The sequence below is a fragment of the Bos indicus genome, chromosome 3 (genome assembly GCF_029378745.1).
Source record: "Bos indicus isolate NIAB-ARS_2022 breed Sahiwal x Tharparkar chromosome 3, NIAB-ARS_B.indTharparkar_mat_pri_1.0, whole genome shotgun sequence".
Lineage (NCBI taxonomy): Eukaryota > Metazoa > Chordata > Mammalia > Artiodactyla > Bovidae > Bos > Bos indicus.
In genome coordinates, this window is record NC_091762.1 from 58216955 (window position 1) to 58233508 (window position 16554).

A 16554-nucleotide genomic window follows, 5' to 3' on the forward strand; every position below is an offset into this window, starting at 1 on the left:
AGGTGAAAAGACAGCCTTCAGAATGGGAGAAAATAATAGCAAACGAAGCAACTGACAAAGAATTAATCTCAAAAATATACAAACAGCTCCTGCAGCTCAATTCCAGAAAAATAGATGACCCAATCAAAAAATGGGCCAAAGAACTAAACAGACATTTCTCCAAAGAAGACATACAGATGGCTAACAAACACATGAAAAGATGCTCAACATCACTCATTATCAGAGAAATGCAAATCAAAACCACAGTGAGGTGCCATCTCACACCAGTCAGAATGGCTGCTATCAAAAAGTCTACAAACAATAATGCTGGAGAGGGTGTGGAGGAAAAGGAACCCTCTTACACTGTTGGTGGGAATGCAAACTAGTACAGCCACTGTGGAGAACAGTGTGGAGATTCCTTAAAAAACTGGAAATAGAACTGCCTTATGATCCAGCAATCCCACTGCTGGGCATACACACCAAGGAAACCAGAATTGAAAGATATGTGTACCCCAATGTTCATCACAGCACTGTTTATAATAGCCAGGACATGGAAGCAACCTGGATGTCCATCGGCAGACGAATGGATAAGAAAGCTGTGGTACATATACACAATGGAGTAATACTCAGCCATTAAAAAGAATGCATTTGAATCAGTTCTAATGAGGTGGGTGAAACTGGAGCCTATTATACAGAGTGAAGTAAGTCAGAAAGAAAAATACCAATACAGTACTAATGGATATATATATGGAATTTAGAAAGATGGTAATGATGACCCTATATGCGAGATAGCAAAAGAGACACAGATGTAAAGAACAGTCTTTTGGACTCTGTGGGAGAAGGCAAGCGTGAGATGATTTGAGAGGGTAGTGTTGAAACATGTATATTATCATATGTGAAGCAGATCACCGGTCCAGGTTTGATGCATGAGACAGGATGCTCAGGGCTGGTGCACTAGGATGACTCTGGGGGATGGGATGGGACCTCATGAGAATTTGTATTTCTTTTTGACTTTACCATTTGCAAATTTTACATCATACTTCTTTCTGTTTTTCTGAAATACTTCAAGTCCTAGAGAGCAGGCATGAACAGTGTCTGAAACCTCTTGCTGCCCAATAAATACTTGATAAATAAATTAATAAGTTAATTTACTCACCTCTAAACAAGATAGATTTTTACATATAATTACTTCTAAATCTTCACTGTTAAATATTTGTATAAAACCATTAATGTTATGTATTGGAATTTACTTTGGTTGTACCTCATGCTGCTGCTAAGTCACTTCAGTCGTGTCTGACTCTGTGTGACCCCATAGACAGCAGCCTACCAGGCAATAACACTGGAGTGGGTTGCCATTTCCTTCTCCAATGCATGAAAGCGAAAAGTGAAAGTGAAGTCGCTCAGTCGTGTCTGACCCGCAGTGACCCCATGAGGTGGAGATAAATTTATTCTCTCCTTAAGACTAGTAGTTTTAGCACTATTTGTAAAGCAGATCTTATTTATGGAGTTTTGAAATATACTGAATCATATACTGAATTTCATCATATACTGAATTTTACATTCTTATGAAAATCTGTAGTAGAAGCTTATATTCTGTTTCAGTAGCCGCTTGTCTTGAAATGGTTTTCTCCTGAGAAGGAGGGAGGGAAGAAGAAAAAATGAAAGGAAAAGGAATTATTGAGAACATCAACTTTATCCAGAGTTGGCATGGTTACATCTTGATTAGCAGTTTTCTGACCAGGCAATTTAACTAACCCTTTTTCTGCATTAATTTTCTCCTCTGTATAAAAAGGATAATAAGTAGTACCTACTTAATAGGACTGATAGAGAATAAAATGAGTTAATATATCCAAAATAATTAGACTTATTCTCATGCATAATAACGGAGAAGGCAATGGCACTCCACTCTAGGACTCGTGCTTGGAAAATCTCACGGACGGAGGAGCCTGGTAGGCTGCAGTCCATGGGGTCGCTAAGGGTCCGACATGACTGAGCGACTTCACTTTCGCTTTTCACTTTCATGCACTGGAGAAGGAAATGGCAACCCACTCCAGTGTTCTTGCCTGGAGAATCCCAGGGACAGGGGAGCCTGGTGGGCTGCCATCTATGGGGTCGCACAGAGTCGGACATGACTGATGCGACTTAGCAGCAGCAGCATGCACAGTAAGCATTGTGAAGGATTTGTTACATAATTACTTTTTGAGTTCCTGTGAGTGAGTGTAAATTGCTCAGTCGGTCTGACTCTTTGGGATCCCATGGACTATAACAGTCCATGGAGTTCTCCAGGACAGAATACTGGAGTGGGTAGCCTTTCCCTTCTCCAGGGGATCCTCCCAACCCAGGGATTGAACCCAGGTCTCCCACATTTCAGGCAGATTCTTTACCAGCTGAGCCACCAAGGAAGCCCCGAGTTCCTGCACTCTTATTTAATAATGCTATATGTATTTTGTTCTTGCTGCTTTAGTTCCACATTGCTTCCTCCCACTTTCTATAGTTTATGTCCTTGACTCTCTGTTCTCCATTAAAATGTTCACATCCTTAAAAACAGACTCTACTGTCAAGGCCTCAAATACCATTTTAGGCAGATGATGAAGAAATCTAAAACTCTAGCTCTGACTTTTTTATTCAGCTCTAGCTTCAACAGACCTAATTCTAACTCCAACAGATCTCTGGATAGTTCCAAAACAGGGTCCTACCAAGATCTCAGTATAGTGTGTCACAGATTGAGTTAGTTGTCTTCCTTTTGCCATTGGACAGTGGCATAATTTCTTAATCTTTAAGACTTGAAATTTCATCTATATCTCCTCCCTTCCCAATCTAAGAGGTTTTTAGATCTTCTTGATTTCTTTTAATAATGATTCTCTTATTTAGCTTTTCTGTTGTTCCTACCATAGTTCATGATATGCTTATTTCAACACTTAAACCAAATTTATCCTCCAAACTTCCTCTCTTTCCAATCTTAGCATCTGATGTTGATCAGTCTTCTTAAAATGGGAATTTAAAACATAATCATTTATGTTTAAAATTATTTAATTTGTTTTCTATTATCCATAGATTAAATTTAAATAATAAAACATAATCTCCATGAGGGGAAGAATTTTCAAGCATTTTTTTTTTGCTGATGTAATTTAGTGTCTAGAAGAGCTCCTGGTACATAGTAGGTGACTAAGTGCTTACTGAATGACTAAGTGAACTTATCCTGGCATTCAGGGACTTTCATAGTTGCCCTCAACCTTGATACAAATGCCCAAATCTCTAATCCAAGCTGATGAATCTACTCCTTTCCCCTAAATATAGTTCACATATCTTCCTCTTGTCCAATTACTGTTAGTCTCCTGCTCTCTATTTCTAAGCATACTATCTTTCTCTTCTCCATCTATATAAATCCTCTTGACTTTTCAAGGCCCAGCTAAATGCCATGGTCTTGGTTAAGCTATATTGATTAATTAAAAATGTGCTAAACTCCAGCATTGTAAAAACTCTATGTCATTGCAGTCTTACATTGTTTATTTTTTACTGGGCAAATGCTTCCTCTCCCACAATCAAATATATTCTATTTGAAGGTATGCATACTCTTTGGATGTTTCTGCAAGAAAAGAGCTCTACTAACTCTAACTAACTCTTTGCGACCCCATAGACGGCAGCCCACCAGGCCCCGCCGTCCCTGGGATTCTCCAGGCAAGAACACTGGAGCAGGTTGCCATTTCCTCTTCCAATGCATGAAAGTGAAAAGTGAAAGTGAAGTCGCTCAGTCGTGTCCAACTCTTAGCAACCCCATGGACTGCAGCCTACCAGGCTCCTCCGTCCACGGGATTTTCCAGGCAAGAGTACTGGAGTGGGGTGCCATTGCCTTCTCCCTCAAAAAACTTAGATACATTTTAATGATAATTCCATTTAATACAGCATTCAAATATTGACTCAACATTGCGAACAAAAATATATTTTTAATCCTTAAATAATTGAAGGGGAAATGGAGACACAAATTTTTGACCAGTAGTCAAAAATAGAAATACTATAGGAATAGAATACTGTAGAAATTATTAAGGTTAAGAATGTATATCTTCCCTTGGCACTGGATTTCTAGGAGGTTTCCAGAAGGCTGTGGCTATTTGTTACAAAAGTGAGGAAGGGGGCTAGTTACAATGGCTATTTGGCATATGACACATGAACTAGGTGATCAAAGTTAATATAAATAGTAATAAAATATATCAGTGTTATGTATGCTCAGTATGATGCCCTGAGAAAGGCACAATATCATCACAGTGGTATTTTAGCTGAATATACAAACTTTGAATCATGAGAATACATAACCCAAAGCCAAATTTGGGGAACTTTTACAAAATCACTGGCCAGTGCTCTTTGAAGGTATCAAAATCATGAAAGATGAAAGAAGACAGGGAATGCCACAGATGGTAGGAGACTACGGAGATATGGCAGTTTATTTAATATCTTAGTTGATTAACTATTGCTGCTGTTGTTTAGTCGCTCAGTCATGTCCAACTCTTTGAGACCCCATGGATGCAGCATGCCAGACTTCCCCGTCCTTCATTTCCCAAGGCTTGCTTAAACTCATGTCCATTGAGTCAGTGATGCCATTTAACCATCTTGTCCTCTGTCATTCCCCTTCTCATCCTGGCTTCAGTTTTGCCCAGCATCGGGGTGTTTTCCAATGAGTCAGTACTTCTCATCATGTGGCCAAAATATTGGAGCCTCAGCTTCAGCCATCTGTCCTTCCAATGAATATACAGGACTGGTTTTCTTTAGGATTGACTGGTTGCATCTCCTTGCAGTCCAAGGGACTCTCAAGAGTCTTCTCCAACACCACAGTTCAAAAGCATCAATTCTTTGGCACTTGGCTTTCTTTATGGTCCAACTCACATCCATACATGACTACTGGAAAAACCACAGCTTTGACTAGACAGACCTTTGTGAACAAAGTATTGTATCTGCTTTTTAATATGCTGTCTAGGTTTGTCACAGCTTTTCTTCCAAGGAGCAAACATCTTTTAATTTCATGGCTTGCAGTCACCATCTGCAGTGATTTTGCAGAGCCCAAGAAAATTACACAAAAAAGTCTGTCGCTGTTTCTATTGTTTCCCCATCTATATGCCATGAAGTGATGGGACCAGATGCCATATTCTTAGTTTTTTGAATGTTGAGTTTTAAGCCAGCTTTTTCACTCTCCTCTTTTTTTTTTTAATTTTATTTTATTTTTAAACTTTACATAATTGTATTAGTTTTGCCAAATATCAAAATGAATCCACCACAGGTATACATGTGTTCCCCATCCTGAACCCTCCTCCCTCCTCCCTCCCCATACTATCCCTCTGGGTTGTCCCAGTGCACTAGCCCCAAGCATCCAGTATCGTGCATCGAACCTGGACTGGCATCTCGTTTCATACATGATATTTTACATGTTTCAATGCCATTCTCCCAAATCTTCCCACCCTCTCCCTCTCCCACAGAGTCCCTAAGACTGTTCTATACATCAGTGTCTCTTTTGCCGTCTCGTATACCGGGTTATTGTTACCCTCTTTCTAAATTCCATATATATGTGTTAGTATACTGTATTGGTGTTTTTCCTTCTGGCTTACTTCACTCTGTATAATAGGCTCCAGTTTCATCCACCTCATTAGAACTGATTCAAATGTATTCTTTTTAATGGCCGAGTAATACTCCATTGTGTATATGTACCACTGCTTTCTTATCCATTCATCTGCTGATGGATATCTAGGTTGCTTCCATGTCCTGCCTATTACAAACAGTGCTGTGATGAACATTGGGGTACACGTGTCTCTTTCCCTTCTGGTTTCCTCAGTGTGTATGCCCAGCAGTGGGATTGCTGGATCATAAGGCAGTTCTATTTCCAGTTTTTTAAGTAATCTCCACACTGTTCTCCATAGTGGCTGTACTAGTTTGCATTCCCACCAACAGTGTAAGAGGGTTCCCTTTTCTCCACACCCTCTCCAGCATTTATTATTTGTAGACTTTTGGATCGCAGCCATTCTGACTGGTGTTCACTCTCAGCTTTCACTTTCATCAAGAGGCTGTTTAGTTCCTCTTCACTTTCTGTCACAAGACTGGTGTCATCTGCATGTCTGAGATTATTGATATTTCTCCCAGCAATCTTGATGCCAGCTTGTGCTTCATCCAGCCTGGCATTTCACATGATATATTCTGCATATAAATTAAATAAGTTGGGTGACAATATACAGCCTTGACATACGCCTTTCTCAATTTGGAACCAGTCCATCGTTCCATGTCTGGTTCTATCTGTTACTTCTTGACCTGCAAACAGGTTTCTCAGGAGGCAGGTAAGGTGGTCTGGTATTCCCATCTCTTGAAGAATTTTCCATAGTCTTTTGTGGTCCACACAGTCAAGGGTTTTAGTGTAGTCAATGAAGCAGATGTTTTTCTGGAAATTTCTTTTGCTTTTTCTATGATCTAAGGGATGCTGACAATTTGATCTCTGGTTCCTCTGCCTTTTCTAAATGCAGCTTGAACATCTGGGAGTTCTCGGTTCATTTACTGTTGAAGTCTAGCTTGGAGAATGTTGAGCATTACTTTGTTAGGGTGTGATATATGTGAAATGAGTACAATTGTGGGGTAGTTTGAACATTCTTTGGCATTGCCCTTCTTTGGGATTGGAATGAAAACTGAGGTTTCCCAGTCCTGTGACCACTGCTGAGTTTTCCAAATTTGCTGGCATTTTGAGTGGAGCACTTTTACAGCATCATCCCTTAGACTTTGAAATAGCTTAGCTGGAATTCCATCACCTCCACGGGCTTTGTTCATAGTGATGCTTCCTAAGGCCCACTTGCCTTCACACTCCAAGATGTCTGGCTCCAGGTAAGTGATGACACCATGGTGGTTATCTGAGTCATGAAGATCTTTTTTTGTATATTTCTTCTGTGTATTCTTGCCACTTCTTAATATCTTCTGCTTCTGTTATGTCCACACCATTTCTGTCCTTTATTGTGCTCATCTTTTCAAGAAATGTTCTCTTGGTATCTCTAATTTTCTTGAAGAGATCTCTAGTCTGGTGTTTTCCTCTATTTCTTTGCATTGTTCACTGAGGAAGGCTTTATCTCTCCTTGTTACTTTTTGAAACTCTGCAGTCAGATGGGCGTATGTTTCTTTTTCTCCTTTGCCTTTGCTTCTCTTCTTTTCTCAGCTATTTGTAATGCCTCCTCAGGCAACCATTTTGCTTTTTTACATTTCTTTTTTTTGGGTATGGTTTTTATCACCATCTCCTGTGCAAAGTTACAACCTCAGTCCATAGCTCTTCAGGCACTATGTCTATCAGATCTAATCCCTTGAATCTATTTGTCACTTCCACTGTATGATTTGATTAATTACTTAATTAACTAACTAAACTCTCCTGGGTTAGATCTTGGACAAAACAAAGAACATTTGGGAAAATTGACAAAATTTGAGTGAGATCTATAGATTAGTTGTATTGTATTGGTGTTAATTTCCTGGTTTTGATAATTTACACTGTTATGTAAGATATTAACATTAGAGGAAGTCAGATAAAGGTTATATAGGAATTCTCTTTACTTTTTAACCAACTTTTATGTAAATCTAAAATTTCAAAATAAAAAGTTGAAAAAGTTGAGGAGGATGGATTAAACTCTATGTTCTTAAAGGAAAAACTCTCCCAATTTCCAAAGGCCACATCAATCGTTTCCATCATTAATATGGTCACCTAAGCCTTTGTATGGAGAAGGCAATGGCACCCCACTCCAGTACTCTTGCCTGGAAAATCCCAAGGACGGAGGAGCCTGGTAGGCTACAGTCCATGAGGTCTCTAAGAGTCGGACACGACTGAGCAACTTCACTTTCACTTTTCACTTTCATGCATTGGAGAAGGAAATGCAACCCACTCCAGTGTTCTTGCCTGGAGAATCCCAGGGACGGGGGAGCCTGGTGGGCTGCCATCTGTGGGGTCACACAGAGTCGGACACGACTGAAGTGACTTAGCAGCAGCAGCACCAAGCCTTTGTAATGTGTGTGTAATGTGAGATGCCTTTGTGGAAGGGTCATTAGCTTCATTAGGATGGTGTACAGAATAGACAACATCATTTCTCCAAGATATCATATTCACTGTATACAGCAGTCATTCATTAAACAGACATACCAAATAGTATTTGGGATGCTGAAAATACAATCATGAGTGAGATAATAGATCCCTGGCCTCCTGGAATTTCCAGTCTTATTAATGAGGAAGATAAATCAGAACTTAATTTTTTTTTTGGGGGGTGGTGGAGCAAATCTTGGAAGTAGATTTCTATGAAAAAGGTGTTGAGAGAATGGGACTTAGGTCAAAAAAGAAACTTGTCACAAACCTTGGAGAAGGTATTCAAATTGGTAAGGCAGTGGTGTGTTCTTGTGCTTTACATGTATAACTGCAGACCATTAGTCCATGATTGTATAGGAGAGAAGGGCAGAAGGCAGAAAAGTGGATTAGAGGAAAGAAAAATCAGTAGAAAGTAATACGGCGGACCGATTGAAAGAGTGAAGGTGAGAAAAGGAATTAATGAGAACATTTGCGGTTAGTTTATAATATGATTTAGGCCACAGGCATAGCTGCAAAAACAAAAAAAAAGGCAAGAGAATTGGAGGAGAGTGAAGGACTCTGCTGAGTTACACGTGATTTTAGAACGTGTGTATGAAGAGGACAGAGAAGGGGGGATGGGAGACAGCAAGAGAGAAAACATCAAACGGGAGAAAACATCAAATTGGGGACTGCTGAAAAAGGAAATGGCACACGGATGCTTGGGAGGAAGGATACTAGTCACCTACAAGCCCCGGGAATGCGTGGGAAGCGGGAGTGTCTGGGCGGTGCCGGGTGGCTGCGAGCTCGCCCCAGGGCCCGGGGGCTTGCGGACTGGGGCGCCCCAGCTAGGCGCGTGGTAGGGGGAAGGTTGCGGGGTGGAGGGGGAGGTGTGCACTGTGTTTGATGATGTCATTGCAAGTCAGGGAGCGGTGAAATTTAACACCGGCCGGATTTGCTGGGCTCCTCTTCTTCCAGGGGAAGCAGCCGGCGGCACTCCACGCCGAGCGCCTGCAGTTGCCACCGGCCAGCTCGCACGGACGAGATTTCCGAAGTGGGTGTGTGTACTTGTCTGACAAATGTTCCAGCGCGGGTTGTTTCCAAGGACTTCCTCCCCCACTTCATCTCCTGCCCTCCCCCCACTCCTTTCTCCTCCCAGGCCCAAAGCGGAGGACTCCACTGGAGTCACGGAGTCGCCTTTGAACCGCAAGTGAACTCGAGGGCTGCGCTCGCAGCCGAGCTCCCGCTGCTGCCGGCGTCCCGCAGCCCGCCAGTGAGGTGTACCTCCTTGCCCGCCCTCCCAGGGGAGCGCTCCCCGCCACCCACCCTGGGCCTGTCCGCTACCCCGAGCTGGGGCCCTGGGCAGCCTAGCAGTCTACCCGCCCGGTGCTATTTCTCTGCTCTTCTTCCATTTGTCCCTCCCCTTTTTGGTTATTGTTGAGGTTTTAGAGCATCGTTTTCATGTGCTTTTTTTTTTTTTTTTTCCATTTTTCATGGACAGTACCTGCACACTTAGCAGTTCGGAGTTGGCTTCTGTTTTCCGTTAGCGCCCCGCTGTAAGGACAAATGCATACAAATGCATTTAGGAGCCCACAGGACAAGGCGTGGACAGGTCTCCCACACGGCAAAATCGTAAGTAGCCCACCCGCGGGGCAGGGGTTAGACCGGCAGCTCTCCCCACCCCCTGGATCCGCTGAGCCAGTTGGAGATTTGCGCCCTAGCTACTTGGCACTTTTTTTTTTTTTTGAAGTTGGGAGCCGGCGAACAGCCGCAGCATCCTCCCCTTGTCTCCTCAATTTGTAAAATACCCTGCTAGAAAGGAAGCCTCCTGCCAGCGGGTCTCTCAGACAGTTTATGCTAAAGAGATCCTGCGGCTCGGGAGGAACAGCTCGCTGGCTCACTTCCCGAGGCCGGTGGTAGCGGCTCTTGCAGCCCCGGAGCTGGACTCTGACGCCCGCCCGGGCTCCAGCTCCCGTTGCCCTCGCATCCTCCTTCCGTTCTCCTCGCTCAGGGCCCTGGCTGAGGTTTTGTTTCCCCTCGGTGCTCCTTGGGCATCCAGCCTGGGAACTGCTGGGGTGCTCGAGGTCCCCCTGGGCTCTGTGTGCGGAGCCTGAACCATGCGGCAGAGTTGCCGAATGGGGGAGAGGGTGCCCACAGAACCTCGGACATCAGGGAGCTCCTGGAATCATGAGACACAGAGGCAGTTGGTCTCTAGTCATTAGGAGGCCAACAAACGTGCTGCCCATCTGGGGCCCAGGCTGCCCCCTGCTCACTGGAGTGTCACTGGGGAAGGGGCTGGACCCCGGTGCGGAGGGCGGGGGGCCCACGGGGCTGCTGCTCCCAGGGAGTGATCTCACCGGCCCTCCCTGGCACTTCATCTGCTTTTTGGGCGTTGTACCGGCTCCCACTGCCTCAGTGGGAGAAGAGCGTGGATGAAGGGTAGGGGGCGCGTGGCCTTGGCTGGCTGTCCTGGCCCTTCCTGGAAGATGTCAGTGGGTTATAGAAGTTTGGTTTTGGCCTCAGGGCCAGGAGGGACGAAGGCGGCTGTGGTCGTTCTCTGCTACTAGGCTGCGAAGCGGGAGAGTAGGAAGGAGGAGGGCAGGGGGGGCAGGACCGAGGGTGCCAGCTAAGGGCAGGCGGAGGCGGAGTGCAGAGAAAGACCGCCTTGTGGCAGTGTTTGTATGAACATGTGCTTCCCAGCCGCTGGCAGCCGAGCCTGGCTAGGGCTCGCGCACTCTCTCCTTCGACCTCTGGAAGCCTGGGCGGGCAGCCGGCTTCCCCACTAACAAGGACGCACATACCCACGCGCCCGCTGCAGAATGAATCAGTGAGCGGGAAAGCTCAAAACCTCAGCCACCACGTGCGTCCATGCAGGGGTGTGCCCGGCCCCCCTGGGGCAAGGGGGAGGGCGGGATTCCTGACACTTCTTCTCCAGGGTCGGAGAAGAGGTTAGTCCCGGCGGGCTCCTGGACCCAGAGCTGCTCACGCGCAGGTCTCATCAGTTTTCCAGACAGGTTTCTCACCACTTCTCTCGGTGAAAGCACCTTGCATGGACCTGCCTTGGAAAGCAGGGTAGGGAGTGCAGGGGATCCTGAGGGCCGCTGGACTAGGGTGAGTGGAATGGTAGAATCAGACTTGGGTCTCTGAGGCTCCAGAGCCACCCTGAGAGATTGGATGAGGTCCTCCACTTCCTGTTCCGCAGCTCCAGCGTCCCCCTCCATCCATTGCCCTCCTTGCCCTCCCTGTTCCCCTCCATCCATGTGCCCTTCTTGCCCTCCCTGCCAGCTCCCACCCCCAGGGCTTTCCCTTGGCCCCTACACGAAGCCCACGTTGCTGACTAACATTCCCCTTGGCAGTTGTGACCAACCTCGCAGATTAAAGGAGATCTTCAGCTCTTAGCCCCTGTCTTGTCTGGTTTACACTTCCCTTCCAGACGCTCCCAGAAAAGGTCCTGCATACATTCTTGTGCAGTTTGGGGTTTGTAAATTGGGTCCAGATGATTGGGGGGAGGGACGCAGAGAAACCAAACAGAATGAATTACACCAAGGAACTTCTGAGGAAAAGTTAGACTATGAGTAATTGGGGAAAAGAATCTTCCTGGAGAGGCATCAGATGGGTAGAGGATCCTGTGTGAAGGTCCTCCTCTCTCCTGTTCTCCAAGCAGCCTCCAGCAAGGGGCCTTGCAGACTCCTGTGATATCAAGTTTGTTCCATGATAGTTCCCAGTGAGGGTGAACTGCAGAAAATTGAGGGTAATTCAAGATTACATCAGATTGCAACCTCTCACAGCTTCAGCCACACACATGTAGAGTGGGGAAACGTAGTTACCAATTGAGCTGAGAAAATTGTTTCTTGAAAAAAATCCAGTTTCCGTAAAGAATTCAGAGTTCTTCCGTTTGAAATAAATGCTACCAACCTCATAGGAATAGGGACTTAGGGACAAGCAGCTGATTAGCTGATGATAATGTCAGGCCACTGAATTAAACCTTAGAGTGCCTAATGTAACCCCTGACGTTTTAATTTTCCGCCATCCTTTTGTGGTGATGTTTTGTAAGAGCAGGGGTGGTTTTTTTTAAAAAATCACAATTCTGATTAGTCACCCAGAAATATTTACAGTTTTAAAACTAGATCCTTACAGACATTTTATTTCAGAGAGCTGCTTTTATTTTGATTCACATTCACATTCTTAATGTGAATTTGTAGAATTAATGAAAAAAATTAAAACTAAGAATGATAGGTACATTGATTTCTGTAAACAAAAGTGTAAACAAAGTTTGGGATATAAAGGTCTATTTCCTAGCTTGCATGAAATTCTATTTTTAAAGTTGCCTCATTATCTTTGTGTTCAAATAAATGTTTAAAACAAATGGATGTCTTAGGAAGAGGAATTGTAATTTATAGAAAGTAATTTTGAGTGTTATTTATACATTGTGCTTGATAAACTGAAGCTACAGGAGAATGATAAATCATATTATAGGAACTAGAATACCCGTACTAGTTTTCTTGCCATGCTTTGCAATTCTGACTTATTTTAGAATTTGTAATTCTGAGTGAGAAGTGAAGATGATTTCATTTTCATTCTCATAAAAGGCTAACGTTCCGTCATTCATTCACTTATCATTCATTTACTGATTTATTCAGCAAATGTTCACTGAGTTCACTATGTGTCTAGCATGATTCTAGGCATAAGGGATACAATGATTGAATAAGACTGAAGCACAATTTCTGCCTTCCAGTGTGCCCAGTTAATATAGTAAATGAAAAATGAAACAAGCAAGTATAAACAATGAAACCAGCAAAAATATGACATAAGGATATATACAGAAGGACATCTAACTGTCTTGTTAGTTGGGGAAGATAGGGAGGCATAGTACTGGAAGGAAAGGCTAACCAGAGGAAATGAAATCTAGACTGAGACATAAGTGGAAAAGGCATGGAACTTTACAGACAGAACAGTAAAAGGCTCAGAGGTGAGACAGCATGGTGCATTTGAGGGCCCAGAAGAAATGAAGTTGGTTGGAACACACATTCTAGGGGCAGAGTGGTTGGAGCAGGATCTGGAGAGAGAAACAGAGACTAGATCATGAAAACTCTTTACTTCCTTAGCTAAATAAATGTAGGTTAGATGACCTGACTTGTTGATCTTGTGTTCACTGTGCAGGTGGAAAATGTCAGAGGAGTTATATATCGGTTAAAACTCCAGACAGCTTGATAATCTCATTGACTGAAGATTTGATGCATTCATTCATTTAAAAATCTTTTACTTAACAGTAGTGTCAGTTCAATTCAGTCACTCAGTCCTATCCAACTCTTTGCAACCCCATGGACTGCAGCATGCCAGGTTTCCCTGTCAATCACCAACTCCCAGAGCTTGCTGAAACTCGTGTCCATCAAGTCAGTGATGCCATTCAACCATCTCATCCTCTGTCATCCCCTTCACCACCTGCCTTCAGTTTTGCCCAGCACTGGGGTCTTTACCAGTAAGTCAGTACTTTGCATCAGGTGGCCAAAGTATTGGAGCTTCAGCTTCAGCATCAGTCTTTCAAATGAATATTCAGGACTGATTTCCCTTAGGATGGACTGATTTGATCTCCTTGCAGTCCAAGGGACTCTCAAGAGTCTTCTCCAACACCACAGTTCAAAAGCATCAATTCTTCGGTGCTTAGCTTTCTTTAAGGTCCAACTGTCACATCTGTTCATGACTACTGGAAAAATCATAGCTCTGACTACATGGACATTTGTTGGCAAAGTAATGTCTCTGCTTTTTAATATGCTGTATATGTTTGTCATAGCTTTTCTTCCAAGGAGCAAGCATCTTTTAATTTCATGGCTGCAGTCACCATCTGCAGTGATTTTGGAGCCCAAGAAAAAATGTCTGTCATGGTTTCCATTGTTTCCCCATCTGTTTGCATGAAGTGATGGGATTGGATGCTATGATCTTAGTTTTTTGGATGTTGAGTTTTAAGCCAGCTTTTTCAATCTTCTCTTTCACTTTCATCAAGAGGCTCTTTAGCTCCTCTTTGCTTTCTGCCATAAGGGTGGTATCATATGCATTGTTGAGGTTATTATTTCTCCTGGCAATCTTGTTTCCAGCTTGCACTTCTTGGAGCCCAGCATTTCACATGATGTACTCTGTGGCTCAGCTGGTAAAGAATTTGCCTGCAATGAGGGAGACCTGGATTTGATCCCTGTGTTGGGAAGATCCCCTGGAGAAGCAAAAGGCTACCCACTCCAGTATTCTGGCCTGGAGAATTCCATGGACTGTATAGTCTGCAAAGAGTCAGACATGACTGAGTGACTTTCACTTTTCACTCTGCATATAAGTTAAATAAGCAGGGTGACAGTATACAGCCTTGATGTACTCCTTTCCCAATTTGGAACCAGTCCATTGTTCCATGTCCAGTTCTAACTGTTGCTTCTTGACCTGCATGCAGATGTCTCAGGTGGCAGGTCAGATGGTCTGGTATTCCCATCTCTTGAAGAATTTTCCAAAGTTTGTTGTCATCCACAGAGTCAAAGGCTTGCATAGTCAATAAAGGAGAAGTAGATGTTTTTCTGGAATTCTCTTGCTTTTTCAGTGATCCAGTGGATGCTGGCAATTTTATCTCCAATTTAATTTCTGGTTCCTCTTCCTTTTCTAAATCCAGCTTAAACATCTGGAAGTTCTCGGTTCATGTACTGTTGAAGCCTAACTTGGAGAATTTTGAGCATTACTTTGCTAGTGTGTGTGATGAGTGCAATTGTGCAACAGTAGAATGTGCCAGAAACTTTTACAGGGAGTAATCAGTTTAACAATCTCTGTGGTATTTCAAGGAGAGACTATATATATGTTTATTTCTTCCCTGCTACTGAATGGACTCCAGGTATTTTGATCACTTGAAGTCCTTAAGCATTTATCTCCTTTCTATTTCAGAAGTTGCCAGTATGTTTGGAATTTAACCAAAAGTTCTAGTATGTTTCACACTAGGTTAGGTATACAAGTACTTATTGAGTTGAATTCATTTTGTGTAAGTTACTGACAATATTTTATTCCCTGAATCATCCAACTTTATCACCACTGCTGGGATAAGAACTGTTTTTCCGTTACTTTGGGAACAAAGGGTAGAAATTTTACTATTTCTGGATCTTAGCAGCTAGTAAAGAGCAAAATCTGTAAAGCTGTCATGACTTAGAGAATTTTTTGGCTTGTAAATGTACTGTGATGGAAATTGTTGAAATTCTTGATGTATATTACAAGTGTGTGTTTTTCAGATTAGTTTACTTTTTCCAACTGGTTTAAATGAAAATCTCCAATTCACTTTTTACAAAAGTTCCTTATCACAAATTGAACCTGTGTAGGAATGAGCATCAGTAGCTTGAAGACATATATCATAAAACCTGGGGGTCTCGTGAGTATCCTAAACAAAAGGATGCCTGAAATTCCCCTAAAGTAACTTAGACCCTTCAGATAAAGAGAAAGTTGAATAGCTCTAAGAATTATTTAGGGAAGATGCCTGGGGGTGGATATTAATTCCTTAAATATTCTGAGTTTGGTCTTTGGATATCTATTTCCTGCTTGATCTCCTCTAGGACTTCACCCTTCACGTGTCTGGTTATGTTTTGACTGTGACTTATGTCAAACTGAAAATGTGGCTAGCAGACCAGACACACAGAGTATTTCACATTTTGTTAGATATCCTCCAATATTAATATTATGGATTATATTTTCTGAACATTTATTGAATGTCTCCTACTATATTGTTAATTTTTTTCAGATTAGTCTGATTTTATTAAATGTATATGTACTTCTGTTACTTTACATTAATGACACTTGGTCCAGACGTACAAAAAAGTGAATAAAAACAGGCATGATTTGAATATTTGAAAAATATTCATGTTTAATATATTAACTAGACTTTCTGTTCTTGTTGAGTTGCTCAGTCATCTCTGACTCTTTTGCAACCCCATGGACTAGCCCACCAACTCTTTTGCAACCCCATAGACTAGCCCACCAGACTCTGTCCATGGGATAGTCCACGAAAGATTACTGAAGTGGGTTGTTATTTCCTCCTCCAGGAGTTATTTGCTTAACCCTAACCAAAAAAAAAAAAAAAAGGGAGATTTTGTTGCTGCTGCTGCTAAGTCGCTTCAGTTGTGTCCGACTCTGTGCGACCCCATAGACGGCAGCCCACCAGGCTCCCCTGTCCCTGGGATTCTCCAGGCAAGAACAATGGAGTGGGTTGCCATTTCCTTCTCCAGTGCATGAAAGTGAAAAGTGAAAGTGAAGTCGCTCAGTCGTGTCCGACCCTTAGCAACTCCATGGACTGCAGCCTACCAGGCTCCTCCGCCCATGGGATTCTCCAGGCAAGAGTACTGGAGTGGGGTGCCATTGCCTTCTCCGGGGAGACTTTGTTAGGGTTAACTAAATATATGAACAAATTAGCAAACTTAGTAGACTATTTTAGGTTACTTAATTAAAAAAAGAATTGGCCAGAATGGTAAGAGGACCTTTTCCCAGTTGTGGTTAAACAACATGCCCTT

General features: G+C 43.0%; 1 protein-coding gene across 2 annotated transcripts in view; it reads left to right on the forward strand.

The window, feature by feature from the left end:
- Positions 1–8985: 8985 nt before the first annotated feature.
- Positions 8986–16554, forward strand: part of COL24A1 (collagen type XXIV alpha 1 chain) — a 394910-nt gene continuing 387341 nt past the window's right edge. Inside the window, exons 1-2 of one of the 2 annotated variants that reach the window (XM_070786184.1) lie at positions 8986–9093; positions 9537–9667. In XM_070786184.1, the coding sequence (XP_070642285.1) occupies positions 9612–9667 (56 nt within the window). In that variant the 5' untranslated portion in view covers positions 8986–9093; positions 9537–9611. Of the gene's footprint in view, positions 9094–9190; positions 9314–9536; positions 9668–16554 lie in introns of those variants that run through there. The other variant, XM_070786183.1, reaches the window with a different exon arrangement.